At 34.5% G+C, this 23677-nt stretch overlaps 1 protein-coding gene across 1 annotated transcript; it reads left to right on the top strand.

The window, feature by feature from the left end:
* Positions 1-19088: 19088 nt before the first annotated feature.
* Positions 19089-23030, top strand: LOC121410441 (metalloproteinase inhibitor 3-like). Its single transcript, XM_041602532.1, has 4 exons — positions 19089-19413; positions 20649-20870; positions 21308-21432; positions 22286-23030. Exons 1-4 carry the CDS (start codon positions 19281-19283, stop codon positions 22553-22555), a joined length of 750 nt encoding a protein of 249 aa, XP_041458466.1. The 5' UTR covers positions 19089-19280; the 3' UTR covers positions 22556-23030.
* Positions 23031-23677: the final 647 nt, after the last annotated feature.

A 23677-nucleotide genomic window follows, 5' to 3' on the forward strand; every position in this document is an offset into this window, starting at 1 on the left:
GGCTGAAAAAAGTGCAATCCAGTGTTTCAAGCATTGTGTGTATAGATAAGATAGAAAAAACATTTGTTGAATTTGAATCAGTTGAAACCTGTTTTTTTTTATTTATCTTTCAGAAAACAAAAAATAAAATGTGTGGAAAATAGGGGGATGGGGAATTGCAGAAATGTGAAACTTGAATGTTTATTTGGGGGTTATTTTACGAGAGTGTACAGATTTTCATTTCTTTTTGTCCGTTTGGTGTACGTGTTAATGTCTACTGTAGTAAAAAATGTGTACAGAAATATTCTAGTTAAACAATTAAACGATTCGCAAATGATTTAGATTAAAACTCAATTTTAGAATTTGTTTCAAATTTTGATGACAAAGTCAGATTTAAGCTAAATCTCTAATTGGGTTTCATTCTGCATCATTAGTAGATGAGTCCTCAATGTTATATATAAATGTAAATAAATTATTTATAAAAAATGCTATCAAAAATGTTTTATATTTCTGTTCATGAATGACATCCATGTCCAGGGGCACGGTGCAGAAAGAGTTGCGATCAAACGCAACTAAAAAAATCTTGCACAACGTGATTTCAGCTAATGAAGCACCCTTATTCAGGACTTGCGCTTAATGTTTTTACTTGCGTTTAAACACAACTCTTTCTGCAAAAGGCTCCAGGACTAGTTTTGTTAACACTATTTCACCTAGGATTTATTCATAGACTGATGACATTTCATAGCCTAATAGGATGTAGGGCTTATCAGTACTGGACAAGAAAAATGCTGTGAAGAAAATAAAAGCATGATAAATAATGATATTGGTGATGATGACAGTGGTGATATTGCTAATGATGGTGATAATGCTGAAGATGGTGATGATGATAATGGTGATGATGATGATGATTATCTCAACCCAGACAAAATTCATGAAAGGCAAGTAAATGCAGTTTCCGTGGAGTTTGATAAAAATTTGTTTCCGAAGAGCATCTTCCAAATGATGTATACCGAAATGTAAAATGATATGCTGTCAAATAAAGCCAAAATAATGAATGGGTTAGAACGATAACCAAAAAATAGAGGAAGTATGTTGCACAAAACAGGTGAATTGAGATGAAAGATGCTTTCCAATCGACTCCACAAAGAAGAATGCTAACTTATTAGAATTTGGATTTTGCCCTCTCCCGAAATTACCGTGTCAGCTAACGGGACGTAGCATATTTTAGCCCCACGCCTCCTTTTGATGTCCAAAAATACAAAAATTCGCAACACAACATTTTTTAGGCCACGCCTCCTCGTAAATTCTGAAAAAATACCATATTTGGCATCGCAACATATCTCCGCCACGGCAAAGGAATTCGCCTGACCAGGCCCCCTCCTTGTAAAACACCTGTTACGTATCGCTGGCAGGATATGTTGTTGTCCAGTTAGGGTGCGTTTATTCGACACTTTTTTACCCTAGAATCATGATTCAAATCACGATTCTGCAGAATCACGATTGCGTTTAGTCGAAATTGAATATAATCATGATTAGAATCACAAACATGAAACACGAAAAAAGGGGCGTTTGGAAAGACGTTTCTGTAGAATCACGAACGAAAAAGGTCGTATGAACGATATCGTGATTAGAATCATGATTCTATGACGTCATTGTGTCGTGCTTCTTCCGGGTTCGACACAAAGGTGCGCGCTGTGTTTCGTGCAGGTTAATTTTCGTGTAGCAGTATTGCCAGCATTTAGGAATTATCATTCTGTGTATTGTACCCCCGGGGTTGTACTGTAGCGTCATTTGTATATTTCATTGTTTTCATCAATCATTTCTTCAAGTTGAACTTGAACGATGAACTCAGGGCTCTGCTTGTGCTTTGGGCTCAGCCTGAAGCACAAGCATCCCTAGCTTACCGGGATTCACAGAAATAAGACGATCCCTTTCAGCGGCGCTTGCGAGGGAGGGATTTCAACGAAGATGTGGCACCGCCTGTCGGGACAAAATTAACAGAATTCGTGCCCAGTACAGGACCATCATAGACAAGAAAAATCGATCGGGAGGTGGGAGGGAGGATGATGACCCCTTCTGGTTCCCGATCAAAAACAATACGAGGTACAATACACGGAATTCTGGAAGTAAAAGATTTATTTTTCGGAAGCCGAGTAAGCGTTGCACTTGCACAAACGATCGCGCGTTAGCTCCGGCGGCAGCAAAAATCTAGCAGCCGACGTGAAGTTAGAAACACGTGCGAAAATGTTGACCTATACTTCCTGGGTCAAACTGCGCACTGTGATGCGCACTGGATCGGCCCGAATTCAGGGAGAAACAGCGTTAGAAAGATGGTCGTATAAACGCTGATTCTTTCGGATCGTGATTCATGCTGCTGTTTTGAATCATGATTCAAATTGTGATTCAAATCATGATTCTGGGTCGAGGTCACATAAACGCAGCCCTAGTCTGACCTGAGATAACCTCTCATTAACTGGCTTTGCACGTTAAGAGGTATTATGATGATGATCATGGTGATAGTGATGTTAATGATGACAAAGACGATGTTGATGACAGTGATATTGGCTGTGATAATGATAGTAATAATAATGATGATTATGAAAACATCAATTGTGAACATAATGATGAGGTTGATGAAGATAGGGATGCAAATAATGCCATTTTTTTAAATGATGGACAAATACTGAAATTTCACCCACAGATTATCAGAAAGATAATTCAAGATATTATGGCTTGTTATTATAATGCAACTGTAACCTCAACTAAACTGCACCCTAGATCAGCAACAAATTTGACATTTTATTGGTCAGGTTCATTAATGCAATAGCTGCAAAAATAGCTGATATCTAGTATTTAAGAAAAAGAAAGATGATCATTATGAAATTGCATTCAATACGAGTTAACTTTGAAATAAAATAACAGAAATAACGGTATACTGACAAATGTTTTTTTTAGAATTTGGAAACACCTTCCAGCATTTTCTTCACCATATATTCCTTTGCCCCCTTTATTCATGACATCTAAGAAGCATCAGCCATTGGCATGTCTTGAAACATGATTCATATTCAGTAGATTCACAGTCCAGCTGTTGAGGACATTCATAGGGGATGTATGGTTGACATACTTTACAGAAGGAAATAGCCAGTGCAAGCAGACAGAACTGGTGTAAAGAAAGGGAGAGGATGTCACCAGGAAACCAAAGGTGTGTCTAACACCATGCTACAATGGTTCCAACCTGTTGATCGATTCAAGGAACTGCAATATCCTTGAAAGATTCACCCGACGTCTAGTCACAGAGAGTGAGAGATTTAATTTCAATTGAAATATTTCTGGTAGAAATGAATAAGACATGATTCATGAATTTCAAAATCGATTCAAAATAGCATACAAATATACACACATAACCGTCATGACACTTGTTTTCTCATAGGATGTACTGATATCAAAATAAAACACTATAATATTTGCTCCAACTATCAATTTTCTTTTAAATTTTTATTATAAGCCTAATGCAAATTTATTGTGTCGATGCAAGAATGCCCTTAGCAATGGTGCAGAAATACCCTTACACAATGCACTTATGCATGCTGCTAAGTACGTCTTGTGCACATCGTTGATAGAAAGTGTGGTGTTAAGGGTGTTCTAGCACTAACACAATCAATTGGTGTAGATTCATGCAATGAGTCATCAAAATATTACTTTTCATGATGCCTTAGAAAGTTTGAGGACAATGATCTGATTTACAATATATCAGAGACTAGACTGAAACAACTCAACACCTGTGATAGGATAAGAAAGAGGGTTGTATTTTTTAATCTGGAGCCAAGATGGATGAAATGATGTCCTGCTGTTTCTGGTCTTAAACAGACCATGATCATATCTCATGAATGTGAAAAGTGTCACGCTATTACCTCTACTGTAGCTCATTCTCATGAGTTCAATGTACCCCAGTCATGAAAGTTTGTCGACATTCTTTAAATCTCTTCAAAATGAGTATAGTTCAATGGCAGAAATCTAGATTCAAGTGATGACAAGTCTTGGAACTAAATAAATTGATTTCATTTTAAAGTTTGATGCTCCTTGATCTCATAGAATGAGATAACTTTTGTTTCTAAAGGCTAAGACAGTAATGCTACTTTTTAAATTGACTAACTTATGCAGGTGCACATACGTGGCAAAAACATTATTTTCCCACACTAATTTACCTTTCGCTTTTAAGGTTGAAATAACTTTTATCCATTTGATAACACTTGATTTCCATTACATGAAAGTTTTATATAATAGGGACTTATACTTTGAACATTATTTTAAAAATTCAGTCTTAACCTTGATTAAGTTTTTATTACATTGACAGCACACCATGGTCAATGTTTATTGATCCTAACTGGCCTTTGATCTTGATCACCTGCCTTGCAATATCTATCAGCTTTGAAAGTCAAGGTATACTTCAATTAAGTGTTAACCTTTAACAAGTGAACGAAGATAAAAGAAAAAAGTTATTAAATGAAGCTACAGCTAACCTTGAGCAAGCAGAGAGAACATGATGCATGACTTTATTATATCTTCAGGTAATTCTTACCCATATGTATTTCTTTGCATATCCTAGTACCCTTGACATTGATTAAAACATTACCAGCATGGTCACAACATTGCCTGCCAGCATCACTGCAGGATGAACTAGTTTACCTTTATTGCAAAATGACAGAAAAGTTAATTCATACACAGGATAAGATATACACCATTTTTAAGTTTAGTTGTATCCATGGATAGCTCCTTACATTATTTTTGTTATCCAGAAACAACACCTTAAAACCTCACAAATCTTTGTCAGAATTATGTGTATGCTGCCACTTGAAAATAAAATTTAATTGATCAATGAATGTGACTTGATGCCATACCCACAAAGATGGAAATAAGCAATTGAACATATTTCACAATTAGATATATTGTCAGGTCACAAGGTAGTATTTTCTTATCAATATATGGATAATTATTGATTTATTTGTTAGATAAATGGGATGGAGATTGTTAGGTAAAGAAGGAAACCAGGAAGAGTCAATAAAGGATAAAAGATAGTATCATAAATCCTTGACATTACCCTACAGTCTATGTTTTCATTGGGATATCCTTGTAGGTACATCCTTATTGGCACTCAATGTCATCCTTTACTGGCAGCAATGACCATCAGAAACCACAGGACTATAGAACTGCTGAAGAAGTGGGATCTGAAGATAAACAGTTTGTGATAGAATGAGGAGGGAGGAAGGAAAGAGGATCCTTAGATTGTTTGGAAGGGGTGGGGGAGGGGTTGTTGTTATGAGCACCAATTTATTGTGAATACCCTACATCAGCATTTTATATACCTCAACAGGTTACCCCTTCTTATTCCTCACTTGCACCTACCCTATCTTCTTCATCAATAGGAAAATGTAATATGAAAAAATACATGACCTCTAACCTATAGACTTGCATATGCCCTATATGCCTATCTTTCTGAAATGGGTTAAGAATCATCAATAATTTGCAAAGTAGTATTAGTTTGATGAGTATTTTTATTAGGAGTGACATGCTAGACAGTTTGATGCTTTGTGGAAAGTCAGGTCTACACTTTTTTTAGACAGGTACAAGCCCTGGTCAAGAGACAGCATTTTTAGAACTTACAAATATTAAATTCATTGGCAGTATCACACATTTTTTGAAAGAAATCTTCAAATAAAAATTCATCAAATTGTTATAATTGTTCTTACAAAGACTGCAAAAATATCCCTTTTCTATTTGCAATGGCAATGCGAACCTACATGCAAAACCATGCTAAAAAAATCAGCACTGCAAGTAGGAAAATGTAAAATTTCCATGTTATAATTCAAGAAATTAATTCAAAATATGAAAATAAGAAGATGAAAAAATCTCTAATATCAAAATAAAAATGGTGAAAATGAATAAGGTGAAGATGTCAAGTCACTTCACACAGGTTATTTCCAGGTTTGTTTGATAAGTCTTTGAGGTGTGTTCAATTTCGGTTTCAAAAAAAAAAGGCAACATGAATCATGATTGAAAACGTGTTAAAAAAATGCAGATTTAATAAGAAACAAAGGGTTTGCTCAATGTCCACTATTCTTGGTCGTAAAAGTAAACGTCTTTCAAATCACGATTGGTAGGAAAATTTAAACGTCGAAAAAGATGCGTTTTTAAACGCGATCAGCTCAAATTTACGACCTTGAGCATCGCACCTGCGACATTGAACACAATTGCATTTTGAAACGTCTTTAAATTTGCTCTCGCAGTGGAAGCCTACACAAACAGGTGCCAGAACTGACTTTTCTGTAATGGGTCAATCTGAGCACTAAAGCTGTGCTAACGAAAGCGGGAAATTTAAAGACAATCAACATATAAACGGCTTTATATTTTTGATGCTGAACAGTGCACCGCTGATCCATGTTTGTGTTCAGAATTGAGTTTTCATTCATGATTCATGTTGCTGTTTAAATTTGAAAATCGACGTTGAACACACCCTTGGTGACAGCTAACTGAAGCATGACATTAATTTGCACACATGGGACTCTGTCATGTGATGTCACTTCAATGTGGATGGAAAACCCAAACACAATATACTTCTATATGCTTTTCACACTGCATTTCTTTAACCCCCTACTATCTTTTGTTGTTTCACACCGTCTTTCTTAACCCCATAATACTTGCTTAGCCAGGGTTAATGCCTTAATGGTTAATGTCTGTGATTGGCTAACACGTAGCATCTCTTAGCACCGCAATTAGCCGGCTAACCATGCTTTTTTGCAGGGCCTGATAGAACCATACTATTTACCATGCTAGCCCATTTTGCTTAAACATAGTGTGAAAAAGAAGTGGGCAAAGCTTAACTCCAGGAAATTGGTGGGGCTAAGACCCCCCCCCTTAGCCCCACCAATTTCCTGGGGTTAAGGAAAATATGTGCAGTGTGAAAAGCATACTAGAAGTTCAATAAGAACTGACTGATACCAATACATTGGGTGATTCTGGTATCCGGTGACTCACAATTTGTGTGGGATGATACTAACTATGAGTACTGTGAGATCATATTGGAAAACCAAGTTGTCAGCAAATGTGGCAATTGGATTAAACCATTTCCATCAGACCCCCCCCAAAAAAAAGGGGGGCAAAAAAAAACTAATATTATAGAAATAGTATTATGAACATTTCGTATTTTTTCAGGATGACAACAAAAGACAATAGAACATTTTGAGCTATGGAAAGTGACAAAGAATACTGGATATGGACAGCAGATGGTTCCAGTTCTACAACTAAAACCATCTAAATCTTACAATCATTCCTGCTGTTTGGTGCTGTGGTACTGGTGATCTTTATGCAACCTCTGCCCAATGAAGTAATCAAGTTCAGCAGGAGTGAAATATCAGAGGCGATAGATGGAACTATGTGATATATCTAAACCTAAATGATTGGAGGCGTGTAGGCCTGAAACTATTGCAAGGTGATCTTCCTGCTCTCAGCAAGATCTCAGCAAGATCAACGTAACCTCATAGCATGATATTCAGAGATGGTATTCAAAGAGGAAGGGGAAGGGGTGTGGCAAGGGGGTGTTCATATAGATCCAGTCTCACAGGTCCGATGGTATTACAAATCCTTTAATGAAATTAATCAAGTATCTGTTTGATAGCAAGAAAAGCAATTACATCATGCCATTTCCTTCTATATTTCTTAATTTGTTTAAAATATATTATTGTGATAAGACTAGTGAGCCTGTGTTCCTACCTCATTCTCCCCCATGAGCAGATAATCTTTGAAAGTATTTAGGTATGCAGGTGGGGGAGGGGTATCATCTCAGACTAACAGTTTTTGTACTCTTACAAAAGTTCACATTCACTGACCCGCAATCTGACTGAACTAGAATCGCAGACACTGCAATTATAACCCCTACGGTCTCCTTGCACTTCTTGGTACATATTTGCAAGGAAAAACAAGAAACAACAACCCTGCAAAACAGATCTATTTTTGTTCAACAAGTATGTACATTTCAGAAAAAGTATACATGTATAAACATTATCTTTCAAAGATTATGTATACATATATATTTGATGTTTTCCTATTAAAGGTTCAAATAAAGCATTAGGTTACTTTGTTTATCAAATAGTATTGATAGAAAATCAGAGAATAGGCATTCAGGGAGGCATGAGGTATGTATATTGAGGGAAAGATTAAAAGCCAATTGTGACCAAAATGTAAAGTAATAGTTAGAATATACTGAAGTTAAGTACTTAATATACACTTTGCTACTAAAAAAACATATGTTACATATGTTACAGTCATGGCAACATAGGTTACAGTCAAGATAATAGGAGATATAATCAGAGTAGTTGCAACTGAAAGTGAGACTATAAATGTTACACGCTCTCATATTAAATGGCCTTCATGACAACTCAAGTTCAAGGTTTGACTGGATGTGCTTTTTAGTTTTTTTTGTCTACATGGTATTGATGACTCACAACTCTGTTCTTGTTTGAAATTACAGATTGATTTCAAATAGATGAACAAAGTAAAGCAAAAAGTAAAGCAATTATGGAATTTCACAAGGAAAACAAAAATCAATGGGATAGAAATGTCAAAAAAAAAGGTAGATGAAATGATCAAGTCCAGTAAGAGGGAAGAGATCAAACTGAAACCATGAATTGAGAGACAGAGAGAGAGAGAGACAGACAGACATAAAGTGAGAGACAAGGAAAGAGAAAGATATATATAGACTGATGAAGGAAATAAAGTATGTTGAAAATATACTCCCCAAAACAAAAAAAAAATAATGATAAAGAGACAAAAGTAGTGGGTAAATGATTGATAGTTAATATTTGTACAAACCAACTAATCTAATGTTGAACACCTGGTGATATCAGATACCGAATGTTCATTTCATGAAACTACCACCCGTCTATTTACCATCTGTGATCATGAATCATTAAAGTTCAAAATAATCATCATAGATAGGAAGCATTCATACAGGCTACTATTACATTGCATTGAGAAATTTTAATTGCTCATTGTAATTTTTGCAAATTCACTGTGATCATAGCAATTGAGTTGACATTATATTGAAATGAATTGCATCATTTAAATTATTTCTCCAGTTCAATGTTGTTATTTTACAATCACCCAAAAAAGTAAGTTAAATCTGTGCACCAAATGTGGTTTGAAGAGAAAAGGCAAGTCTTATTTTACTTTTCATCAACATGTTTTCTTACTTGCAAAATATACTTGGCACAACTTCAAACATTTTCAATCGGATGACATTGCAGATATGATTTACATTGACACCCCTCCTACTTCCGTTTGAACAAATCTTTTACCAAGTGAATCAAGTTCACACCTTCTAAATAATATATCTCTGACAATGCCATTGGTCTGATATATATATATACAAGGTATGATCTATGAGCTATTAATCTGAATGAGGCATAGGCTTCCTACCAGACTTTGATTTGCATATTCTACAGGTGAAGTATGGTAGGGTTGTTGTCATAGAAACAGTCAAAGAGGTTTGAAATAGACAGACTCCCTGGAATTTCAATTATCTGGTTGATTCAAGTTCATGGTCACCTTTTGGAGATAGTCAAAAGAGGTCTTGAAGGAAACGGGATTATAGGAAAACAAAGAGAGAGGGAGAAAGTATGCGCAAGGGGGAGGGGGTATATGTGATTAGAAGAACCCCTTTATCTTGTAACACAAGTAAAAACTCTCTAGATTTAAAATGAAAAGAAGAAAACCACCCCTCCCGAAACATCCCATGCTAACATGGGTTATCAAAAAATCATTACAATTCATATGCAGGTGATGTATCACCTGCCAAGGACTCGTACAGCATTTACACAGAACACTTTTATATTTACTGCCCCCAAATTTTGGAATTCCCTTCCCCTGAATACGAGAGAGAGCTTAAGTATAGGTACATTTAAATTTAAAGTTAAAAAATCACTACTTGCCCCCACTCACAACAAACCTCAATTACTTGATAATCATACAGATCCCACCTCCCACCGACCCCTTTTTCCCCACTTCCTTTTCCTTATCTGTCTTTTCCTAATTTTTTTTCTTATTCTTTCTCCTTGTCCCCCGTCCATTGTTCCTTTTTTTTTGTGTGTTTGTTTTTTGTTTTTGTTTTATCATCCATGACCATGCATTTATCTTCCATATGTTCAGCGATATTCCTACTATTTACGTTCCCTTGATTCAAATGATCATTTACCAAGTTCACATTATATTACGTTATTTACATTATTTACGTATTTGAGAGATCAGCGTCCAACAAGCTAAGCTCTCAAAAGGTCTCTCTTTTCATTTCACCCCTTTCTTTTTTAACATACACACGAATACTCATGCTTTTAAGAATGTCAAGTTTTATAAAATGATGATATAAGTATCGTATTTTGTTCATATAATTACCCAATCTTTGCAAATGTAAGGTCGTTACTTTTGTTAATTTTTGTAATTGTATTTATGTATTTTTGACTTGTATGTGAAAAATGGAAAGAAAAGAAATGAAATAAATCAATAAATCTAAAAAAAAATATACTGGTAATATCTTGGTCACATTTGTTCTAAGGCGGCCGAACGGCGAGTCGAAAACAGCCGTTTTAACATTTTTTTTTGTACCAGCTACATGTAGGTGGTTTGAATAAAAATTAATAAAACGACTCTTTTCGACTCGCCGTACGGCTGCTGTAGAACAAATGTGACCAAGGTATTAAGTATCCATATCTGTCAGATACAACCAGAATTTTAAAGGATTGAAAATAAATCCAAAGTGGCTGTGAATAATGATTAAAATCTTGTTGATTGCTATCCACTGTGGAAGAATTAGAGTTAAAATAATAGCAAAAGCTACCTTATCATCCAAAAGATTTTAGTATGCTTTTAGAATGAATTATTAGGATAAATCCAACATTTGGCTCATTACTATTCAGATTCACTGCAACTGTGGATTTGCTTTAAATCCTTGTAGTGCTTCCAATCTACCGTTTCTAGTCTAATCTATATAATTCTTGTAATTATTTCATAAAGGAAAGCTCATCAGCTTTAAACTTCTCTATCAGCAGGACCCCATGATTATTTATTTAGTGGTGTAAACTCTTAAATGGATGATGGGAGAGAATAAAAGGTTGATGATTCAATCTTATTGATTATCTTTGCAAAAAATCACACTGGAGATGGCGCTATGCAAGATGTTTAAGATATTGAATATTTTAAGTTATCAAGGAGATCCATGACTGAGACTAGTAAAACTAGCTAATCCATACCAAAAATGTCATTTAGTAACATACACCTTCAACAAACAGTCTTTACTTTAAACATTACTTAAAAAGCATAGATTGAAGAAAAATAAAGAAAAAAAATCTACCAGAAAGAGATCTTCAATGTGGCTGAGACATTTCCATAAAGTAGTAAATAATATCTGATTACTGGTGACTTGTGAAAATGAATTGAACAGGCTAAACTATACACAACCCTAGATGCTGAACCTTCAGGTTGATTTGAATGTTAAGGAAAATTTTTAAGTTACTTTATCATTGTATGCTTCTGAATTTTTTTTAACGGAATCATATATTTGAAGATGGAACGTAAGAGCAATTTGTGGTTTGACAGAGATTGTACCAGTGTAAAGACTGTCATACAGGGCCATGATGTGATAGAAAGTACAGAGAAGTGTATAGTTTCTATTTGTGAAACTTCAAAGACAATAACTGATATGAGAAAAAAATGCTAAATCATTAGCTTAACAAATATATTTATTCACAATAAGGAAAAATTTCTCAAATCCAATATTACACAATCACCTCAAATGTTAATTGATATTATACTTTTTTGAAAATATAGTTAATAAGATGAGCCAAATTAGTGATATACTTTAGAGGGAAAATAGTAAATATTGTTCATAATGAGTGAGTTACATTTTTTTATCACTTACCTTTATAGCATCAAACCAAGGATGAGCACAGACAAAGAACATCAGAGGAAACCATCATGATAAGAAAACAAAGAAAGATGGATAGAAAGAAAGAAAAAAGGAGAGGAAAATGAAGAGAGAAATAGGGAAAAAGAGAGGTGGGGAGTGAAAAAAAATATAGGGTTAATACACTGATATTTGTTACATTACTTTATGGACATGGAAATTGAAAACAAAATACTTTGTTCATCTAAACAAAGTGATATTTTATCATTTTCTGTATTGATAGTCAAACATAACACTGAATTTTGAAATGGATTAGGCCTAAACTGAATTATCATTTCCCTTTAGATGCAATGGAATGATAGAAATAACTTGAACTCTAATCTGAATGATCGTATACAAATGAGGCATAATTTATATACTTCTAAAACTTTCTATAACTTCTATATCTAAAATAAAGACACTATGTTCATGTGAAAGGCTGTAACTGTTACTGTGCCAAAGGTTTTAAGGTGAAGTACCAACTGTGCAGTATACTTTATAATCCAGGGGTTGGTCCTTGTAAAAGTAACCACAAAACTGAAATGCAAATAACCCATCCTTTAAGAAACATCACTGTTTGGATGTCATGGAAACAATGTCCAAAAATCACTAAGTGACTGTGGAATGCAATCAACCATAGCCCAAAATAAATTTGAAACTATTTTAGGAGCTAAAATCAAACAGTTTCAGTGTAAATAGAGATACAGTATCTAGAGTTATACTGACTATAAAACATATCAAGAAAATCAAGCGGTGACCTGAAAAGCTGAAAGGAGAAGTCAATCATGAAATGAAGTTTGTTACATTAAAAAAAAAGATAATTGAGAGAACACATTTTTTTGCAAAAATCCAAAGAATGGGTAACTGGTATGAATAAATTTTTTAAATGGTATGATAATAGCAGGGCCCGCTGGGGGAACAGTTTTCAGAATGGAAGTGGCCACCCTGGGTAAATATACTCTCATCATTAATATTATTTATTCAAATCAAACTATTTTTAATGGGGCGAAAACTATGAAAAAAATCATATGAGGTTATGATTTAACAATGGCATAATTAAAAAAATTTAAAAGGACAGTTGTATAATTTTTTTACCTTGGTATTCTAAGAAATGTAGCTTTGCGGGCAGACAATAGCCAATTTAACATATTTGAGTTGTTCAGCTAGATAGGGGAGTTGTTTGACTAGATACGTTTGACATTGTTTCCTAGAGATATCAGCAGTATCCAGGTGTTTTTTCTTCCTAAATTGCAGACAAGACTAAGGTATAAAACCCCATTGAAGGGTGTCCTTATCAATGCAGTTCAATTGTACCGAGGAGATTTTTCTTAATAAGGAGGGGATATATCTTTTATCCTTTGTTAGACTTTGTGATTGTGGACTTGATAGACAAGTCAAGTACTCCAAATTTTGTCCAAATTGGTGAAATATCTCTCAAAGTCATTAGAAAGACTCCAATAGTAATCAAAGTATTATTACAAATGCAGTTACATGGTGTAATATAGGTCTTAGATAATAATGGATAAGCCTTTTGGAAAAAAAAATATTTCTGGTAGTTGTGTGCCAAAATTTGCACATATTCTACTAACAATATGCTCATCCAATATCATAATTATAATTCATGCACTTGACCTTGGAATATGATGATTTTTTTTCATGATGGAGTACCCTTGAAGGATCATGAAGAGACCATTTATGATTATGCTGACATAGCAAAATATTGAGATTGTCTAAATATTCATGTAAAACTCTAAAATGAGAGAAGAAATATTTTGTTTTTCTTAGACCATAGCAACAGACTTACAAAAATACCCCCCCCCCCGCTATCATTGGAACAGGGTAAAAATATGCAATATCTCTGGAAATACTTAAAAGGTAATTTGAAGTTAATTATTGTCTAATCTAATTATTCTTAAAACTGAATAATATGAACAGTCCTTAATCAAATAATTATTTTTTGACAAATCTGTTTTATAAAAAATTAATAATGTCAACGTCAAAATTGATTTTTATAATAAATGTCAGCTGAGGCTGGAAATGTGAGCCAAACTAAACTGAACAGTGTTTTTTTTTTTATATTTCATTCTGAAAAGAAATTCAGCTTAAAATTAAGAATCTCGTGACAAATACATACTTAGTATGTATCTATTATTGAAAGATATAAGAGTAAATTACAATTAGATATATCTAATTCCATCAGTGCAAAGATAGATATTTTCATTTTCCATTGCGTACAGAAATAAAAATAAGGAAATCAATAGAAAGAATTTAGATCAATTAAGTAAAGATTAAGTGCGGCAATTCTGTCAACTTTCATTTGAATAAAATGGTATTTTGTTGCATTGTATTCATGTAGTTTGCTGGCGATTTTATATTTCAGTACATGTACTTGATTACAAAATGTAAGGTACAAACTGTAATAATGTACCTTCAAATGTCAGGGGGAGGGAGTAATGACGGCTCTTCTTGAAATTAAGAGATTGTGACCTATAGCATTTAATTTAGGACAGTCTGTAATGTCCAGGATGACTTGCACAATATACTATGCCTAGTACCACAAATTGTGCAATGTGAAACAAAAGATATAAAGAGATAATAGGGAGATTAGCTAATGAGTAAACATATCCATTCTGAAATGATGCTGCAGAAAATGGGATGTTGCCCAGATGGTACTAGAACCATTTATTTAAATCAGTATAAGACTAAAGTACTCTTTCTTACTTTTTACATTCACTGGAAGGGAAGTACATTTTTACTTAGGAACAGTCAGCAAATGGGAGAACAATGAATTATGAAGTATTTGTATTAAGGGCAATATAACAGTTGCATATTTTTTTATTGAAAATATATGGATGGAATACATTTAATGTTCAAATAGATGGAAAACTAGAGTTTCAGACTATATCTAAGCGATTTCCCTGTTTGTATGTTATTGGTTATGACTGCTATGACAGGCATTCCTTTCCACACAATCTGAATGCAGATACCAGTGAAAAACTGCACCAAATAAGCAGAAATTATCTGATATCACAGTTATTTCTCGATTCAATTTACCTTGTCACAGAATAATTGTTAATTACCTACCATCATGTTTCAAATAAATGGTTAACATCAAGGATTTTTCTCTCAGAGATTATATGATTATCAACAATACCAGGCTAAGTCCTTGTATTAATCAACCACAACATCCTAACCAAGATACTTTTTATTGATTGCTCTACAGGTGGTTTCAAACTGCCTAGATCACAAGAATCCCTTGTAAATAAGTCTTTACAGCCCGCTCGACTTTTACTAAAATCATTGGGCAATGCCTAAATTCCAGCGGTGCCTGAGCAGGCTACTAATCGGTCGGTCGCTGCTCTGCTCTGAGTTGTGACTGAAGCCTAGTTGGGCGCGGGCACCATGGGTGGCTGCTGAGCTAACGATCTCGAATCTCATGCCTTGCCTGCTTATCAGACCATACTGCACATACTCTTAACTTTGGGAACTTTTCCCCAAAGGATATGTTTCATGGCGGTGTGAATGCAGGAATAATTATCAGGTAATTTTAGCCTGAAAAAGTTCTCATAATCAGTGGCCGAGCAGTGCCCTATCAATCACCCATTAAGGCCAGAACTTTTCTGTTTAGTGATGGGCTGACGACCCATCGATTCCTGGACAGACTCTCACTGGCCACCGGCCTATTTTCAAGTAATTGCCCGGACAATCTTGAATTCACCGCAAGATCAATGACCGATCTCTATTCGCGGCCAGCGGCCGGTGACTGCTCAACAGCCTTTGATCGGAGTTTAATATTTGAACTAAATTGTTCAACGGCGTTCAATTACGTCAGCAACCACCCAGGCACCAAGCAAATTTAGGATGGCAAGTAAAAAGAGAGCAGGAGCTGCCAAAATTTTAACTCTGCGCTAAACCTTGAGCGGCAACCAAGTGATACCCCAAAATCCAGTGTTGCCCAATGGCCACTGCTCAGTGTCTGGAAAAAATTGGCTACAAACTTGCCGCCTGGTCCCCAAGCAGGCTAATTTTGGGGATTGTGATTGTAGCCTAAGAAAGTTCACACTGCCAAATTACCTGCGACCTTGGAAAAATCCCCATCGGGATGTTACGCGTAATTTGCTTTCATACTGCCAAAATTACCTGTTTTTTTTTATTAGGGCAAATTTCCTGATCAGAAAATAATTGGAACTGACGAACTAAGAGGTGGTCTGAAGCCACCTACTGTGTATTCAGGAGGTGAACTATAAGCAATTACTCTGATCACCTTATCTTGCGTCTGTGAAACATATGAATTTGTTGCACCATGGACCTATTACGGATGGACATTCAACGAGAGCATTTTATGACCACCACCTGTTTCCAGCTGTCAAAATCGCTTTCTAATCCTTAGCTTTCTCTTTACGCGGTTTTTACAATGACCGCCCGGGGCGATTGTTTACACAAGCTTCTTTCGGCCAATGATCGTAACCGATCGATCACTGGCCCTCATTCGACCAAAGACGGTCATGTTTTAGCCCCGATTGCCGAAAGGGAAAGTCCCTACATTACCTAGAATGCAATGCGCAATTCATATCCGTTTTTTCAGTACATGATTTTAGGCTGTCTATAATGTGCGATTGTCGTCTGACCATCAAAAATAATCCCATTAAATTTCATCAATCCTGTGGAATTTTACGTCCAAATGAAAATCAACTTCTGACCGAAGGTACACGCTAATATTGACATCAATATTGTCCGAAATAGATGCATTTTTAACGGTTTTTCACTCATTTCTCCGTCAAATTTCAACTGCATCTTTGCCGTAAATATACTGATCTGCAAGGTGATGTCAATGCATTCTATGTGCGGTTGCTTGCGATATACATAAAAAATATGTTTATGCACGCCTGTTTTCTTGTTTCTGCAATCATTTTCATAGCGCTAACGTTCGCTGCTGTGCATTGTTTTGATAAAGTGAACGAACAACATCACAATGGGTAGGAGCAGCGCACAATTGATTTCCGCTGTCCATCAGTGATAGCGTGTTTTACGACCGGCTTGATGGGCGTCAGCTGCCAGCGCTCTGTTTATAAAAGGATTAGCAGTGGCGTCTTTGGCCCAAAGGAGGGGATTCGTTGAATGTCCATCCGTAATAGGTCCATGGTTGCACAAAGGTTAAACTGGATATGGATGAATAGGTAAAAAAAATATGTAAAAAAAATGAAACCAATTAACTGGTCTTGGTTTGGCATACAAAGAATATAAGGAATTTTGGGGGGGGTTTGATTTATTTTATCGTTATACTAATGAACAAAAATCAATATAATCAGGTCATTGGCATAATCAATATAATCAAGACAGCCTGGGATATTTGATAGCTATGTCACACTATTTTCCGTGAAATTATATTGGCATTCAACCAGGAATGTTTTACTTTAGATCATCAATAATCTTAACAATACATCTTGATCAATGACTGATGTAAGAGAATGCCGACTTGTTTGCATATTTGTTTGTTGGCTTGATGTAAACAAAAACACAAAAACCTATGTAGGACAGAGGACAATAACTTGTCAATGACCTTTTTTGGTTGAATTTCTGTGTATCTGTCAGTAAATCATACAATTTAAGAAGCCCACAACATGAGTTTAGATGGGACATACAAATCACAAAAAAAGACTTGTGATTAAAATAAGGAAACTACAAATAAGCAAGATATATATTTTTTTAACTTTGTAGAGTTTTTATTATTTGAATAGTTTATTTCATTATATTTATTTATCAATTATTTAATTCATTTATTAACTTATCCATTATTTGTTTCATTTAGTTAGTTGTTTATATAATTACTTTATTATTACTATTACTTTTTGGGGTGTGGGGGAATGGTCCAAATATGAACATGTCTAATGAAGAAAATCTCAATCCTTACTGCATAAAACGAAATGGTTACATTTTGCATTTTTACTAAGTGGATACAGATAAACTTCATACAACACGAAAAAGATCCATTTTAACATTATGTTTTGTGGTTAGCTGCATGGTGGGGAAATTCAGGAAAAAAACCCACAATGCTCACTGACTGCACTTAAATCAGAATTCTTTTATAATTAAATGACTAAAATAACTCCAATGTCCTCAATGCTTCCTTCTTGGTTATCATGAAATAAGCGAGCTCTTATTTTACTTTTAGAATTTAAAGAGTATATCACATCAGTTCTATTTACATTAGCTGCCTTATCTTTGTGTGGTCCTGCTGATGCAAGGGCGGGGAAAAGTTTCGGAAGCAGCTTGGATCCGGTGCTATCAGTATGAGGTCATCTGTAATCAGATTGGTCAATAGTTACTGGACAAAGACACTGAGTGGTCAGTTGGTACTGGATGTGAGGCAATGGAATGTTGCACGGCTCTTCCATTTATTGTGCCTAACTGTGAGGACATTGAGATTTACATCCAGGTACGTACTATATCCCCTAGCTCAAACCCATCATATCAGATTAAAAATTCACAAGAGATCTATCCTAACAGATAATTTATGATTAATGAATGAGATATTTTGAGTCAAATGAATCTTCTTATGATATGAAGAAAGAAATAAATCTGTATCTGTCTCTGTAAAAATTGAATATAAGTAGTCCCTATATTGAAAGGATAGTGAACCCCTTAAAGTCATGTGAACTATCATTTCACAGAATATAAGAAATTTTGGCAAAGGTGATATATAGATCATGGTTTGAAGCCAGTCTACTGGAATGGCATTTTGAAACAATTTGTCACATTAAGAGAAAGTAGGTGGCCTTTGAATGGCAAAAACATATGTGAATCACATGATTTAGTTCTTTACAACAAAAGAAAGATTAGAAAAAGAGATGTTCCTTCATTCTTGGAAAAAGATCGATTGCCAGCTCAGAGTTCTGACAGAAAGTTTGACGTCATAATTATATCTGCTGTTCTCTCTAACTCCCTCAACTAAATCTTTCTGAAGTGACATCCTTACTTATTTCAAACTTAATACTGCTTACCCAAGCAGAAGTGCATTGACTCAAATTGAAATGCAAGTGTCAACACAGCTTACATAATCAATGAGGGAGGGGATATATCTCTATGAATGGAACAGCCAATTGATACTACATCCACAAGTTAAACATTAACCAGTCAGAATTTTCAAGAACTGCTTAAAAATCTATCCAGTCACCCAAATCAGTCAGTTAGCTGCTAAGTCACCAAGCGATCAACACTAAGGGGCAACTTGGACAATTACTGTCTCCAAGTAGAAGATAATTTTACAGCTGAAAGTAAAATTTGAAAATTATAACCCAAAACTGATTTCAAGATGGCATCTTTTCTGGAATCTCCCTCATCTATTATAATGAGATGTTGTATATTAGTTACCATGGTTCACTCTCTTTTTGCCTGTATGTGTCAACCTTCTCATCCTCAGCAAAGATACTGCAAAGCAAACTTTGGTAAGAATAAATCATAAAATGTCTTTCATTTTTGTTATATTGATTATGTATAATTTTGACTATTTTTCATTTGACTGACTTAAATATCGAAGATTGAAAGTCAGCAAATGGAAAAGCTGTACACTTTCAAAATTTGTTTGAAGAGCAAAGAAAGAAGTATTTGTTTACTTGTTTAGATATTCTTTTAAGTAAATTGAAGGGTCTCATTCAATCAGGCTAAAAGTAACAAATTTCACTTTTCTTTCATGCATATCAACTGTGAAACTACCTGCAAGGTTTCCCAACATTATTTCGTGTCAGTACATTGAGACTTCTTTAAATTCATTTTCAAACATAGGACTTCACTTTTTCATCTTAAAAAAAATTCCTGAAAGGTCAAGTCCACCCTAGAAAAATATTGATTTGAATAAATAGAGAAAACTCAAACTAGCATAAAGCTGGAAATTTCATCAAAAATCGGATGTAAAATAAGAAAGGTATGACATTTTAAAGTTCCGCTTATTTTTCACAAAACAGTGATATGCACAACTCAGTGACATGCGAATGAGACAGTCGATGATGTCCCTCATTCACTATATATTTTGTTTTTATTGTTTGAATTATTCAATATTTCATTTTTTAAAGATTTGACAATAAGGACCAACTTGACTGAACCATAAAGTAATAAACAATGCTAATTCCACATGTTCAGGGAGGAATTAATTGTTGTTTCTCCCAACAATGAAGGAAAAATTAGAGTATTTCATATTTCACATTATAAAATACAAAAGAAATAGTGAGTGGATGACATCAGTCTCCTCATTTGCATTCTGACCAGGTGGGTGTTTCATAAAGCTGTTCGTAAGTTAAGAGCGACTTTAAGAACGACTGGTGATCCTTTCTTGTGGAAAATGGTATATTCATTGGCGATGGTTAAGCGCGTAAGAAAGGTTTACCAGTCGTTCTTAAAGTCGCTCTTAACTTACGAACATCTTTATGAAACGGCTCCCAGGATGTGCACATAACTGTATTGTGAAATTAAGCAAAATTTTAAAATGTATTAACATTCTTAGTTTACATCCGATTTGATGAAATTTTCAGTGCTTTGCTTGTTGGTTTTTCTCTTTTTATTCCAATCAACTTTTTGTTGGGGTAGACTTGTCTTTTAAAAAGATTCCTATACATTATACTTAGTTCAAGAGGTAATTATCATTCTCAAAACTACAAATGACATCAAATTTTCCTTATTTGAACAGTGTTAACAGGACATATATTGGAAAAGAACCCAATAGATGATATTCAACTGAGAGGGCGCTTTGGTCAATTTGAGTATGTTGTCAATGTGGATAAGATCTTCAAGGAGACTGAAAATCTGAGGAAAGGTGCATCAGGGTTTCCACTGTCAATCTTAACATCACCAGGAGATAGCCTTTGTGGTCCAAAGTCACTCAAAATAGGATCAAAGTATCTTATAACTGGTAAGAAAATATATGTATATATTTTCATTATTGTTTGTAGACAGTCAGACATTTTTCAGATATTGAGATCTTTACTCTTTATCAGCCAACAGAATCAAATATAAAAAAAAGATCTTTACCAGCCTTTTAGCTGGTAAATTCAAATTTCATCACACAAATGAAAACATAAAACACAGTAAAAATTAATTATATTTATATTACAAGTCATGTTAAATCGGACAGACATCATTTTCCTCACCTAAAAAATTATTTCATGGAATAATATTACCAAGGAAACTTCACTTTTTTATTCTCATGCTTAAGAATCATGATTAAAAAAAAAGGGATTTATAAGCATGTGAAATCAACCATTTAATATCAATTAAGCCACAGTTCCTGTTATGCATTTCTTTCTCAAAAAGTTATAAACTATACATTTTTAATTGATTGTCTTTTAGGTAGTGTTGTTGATGGTGAGCTTCACATTAGTTCATGTGATTGGATTGAGGAATGGAGAGATATAACACAACATCAGAAGAAAGGAATCAAACATTTCTACAATGCATACTGCTCTCAATGCACAGTAAGTACATCATATTCTTTTCAACTGGAAATGTTTTGTTGTAATGAATATAAAACACAAACAATTTATTATTTACTGTATTTTGAAAATTCTGATCTTGTCATGGTCCACTTTTCCTCCACATGCAACAGTTTATACATACCACTTCATTGTCAAATAATTTATTGTGTACATGCAAACAAATACAAGAATGAAAAATCCTCTGTATTGAACTTTTAATGTGCCATTCACTTTAATAAGCGAATGCCATTTTTTTTTCAGAGTCTAAATTTAAATGTTTTAGTTATATAAAAAAAGGGAATCACTCCTGAGACAATAATGTTAAATATCTTGATCATAAGCTGAACTGAACAATGGAATGACTCATCCATGCAATACACTCCTCAAAATGCAATAGGCATAACAATAGCTGTATGACCATTGCAAGAATGTGTTTGTGGCACTCCAGTGGATGCATAGATGTTCATGGCACGTTAAGGGTTAAGTGCATGCATTTTATTGCATTACTGACAGTGAAAATATAACGCAAAAAGGAATTAAGGTAAAGAGAATGGAAATAGAAAACTTCTTCACGATAATAATGGAGAATATGGAAATGTCATCTATGTAAGTGTTGTTAGAATGGTAACTGTGCACTAAGATGATATTGTTATATTGGAAAATCATCCTATGAATTAAATTTACACATCACTTATTCTAATTTATTTTTCTTGCATTCAGTGACACTAGCTGCATTTGACCCCCAATCATTTGTCTACTTAGAATATTTGGGCACCACATTTAATACACCAATTTCATAATACCATATTACAAATGTTTTAATCTTTATTTTCATCTTTCATATTTCCACCAGATCCAGTCTACGATGGGTAGATGGAGACAGACCGGTGAAGGATCATCAGGTGGATGTATCTATGATCCTTCTCCTAGCATGGTAGATGGTGTAGAGGATTGCCAAGCCCTATATGCAACATGTATCAACCAGCAAGGAGAGGGGTGTCAATGGTATCATCGTGGTAATGATTACCAAGACTGCATCAATAGAAACAAACCTTACTACCAAGGAGTTGAGACTATGCAGAGTGTAAGCTTCCCTATCATGGATGATGATGTCATGACATAAGACCGACATGGTGTGGAGGCTAAATAGGACAACTAAACTACCACTACTGTATCAAGATGAACTGACATCTGTAACAGGGGTTAAGCCGTTGCCTACTGGAACTAGGTAGTACCTGTACAAAGTCTATGAGAACGTACAGAATTCAGCAGTCAATGGGCTGCAGACAAAGAGTGTTGATTCTTGCATTATGGACAATGGGATCCATTGCCAATGGGAACCTGGAAATGCCAGTGTAGATTTAACAGGAATGAAGGAACACAAGCAATGGGTAGTCTGGAATTCTGTTGTTCTCCTTAGTCAACAAGTGTGTAAAGCACTCTAAATACCAACACAGAGGTTGATTTGATTGGATATGTTTTAGTTGTTTATGTTTATTTAACAAATGTACAGAGATTGTGTTTTGTTGTTTCTTTTTCCACTGATATTTTCCTTGAAAAACATTGAAATATGAATTGAAGTCGGAGCTTGTCAGGCTCAGAAATTATGACATATCTTGCCTTATATATTTATTGCAAGGAAAAAATATAAATGTATATATTTAATATATTTCTAAAGTATGTTAGTACACAAAAGCTTTATTCATTTAGCACTCTAGTCAAAGAGATATCAATATGCTAATGAAGCTTAAAACAAAAAAAAAATAAAAAAGAAACTTGATAACCAAAATAGACAAAGAAACAATTTAATAAAAGAAATAATTTCATATCTTTAAACTTCTAAAAAGCTAACTTTCAACATGTTAAATCCAGAAAATATGTAGTATCATTAAATGTTAGACCAAATTGAATACTAGATCAGACTGTTTTGTGGTAAATGGTATATGATAAATAAGAAGAAACCAAAACACTTTTTTATTCATAAATAAATCTATTTCAGACATGTCAGAAGCTTGGTTAAAAACTCAAAACCAAACAAGTAACAACCCAAGCATGACTGAAATTTTTTAAATCAAATTATTATTAAGAGCCCTATATTCCAGTACACGGTCATCTAAGTCATAGTATGGAGGTAGCATGGTCATAGATGGTCATGATTATTTTGTCCATTCCATGCCTTACAAACCAATTGACAAGCTGTAAATTTGTGCAATTTGTAATTAAGGGTTCTGGTTGGAAAAGAGCA

Source organism: Lytechinus variegatus, chromosome 3 (genome assembly GCF_018143015.1).
Source record: "Lytechinus variegatus isolate NC3 chromosome 3, Lvar_3.0, whole genome shotgun sequence".
Lineage (NCBI taxonomy): Eukaryota > Metazoa > Echinodermata > Echinoidea > Temnopleuroida > Toxopneustidae > Lytechinus > Lytechinus variegatus.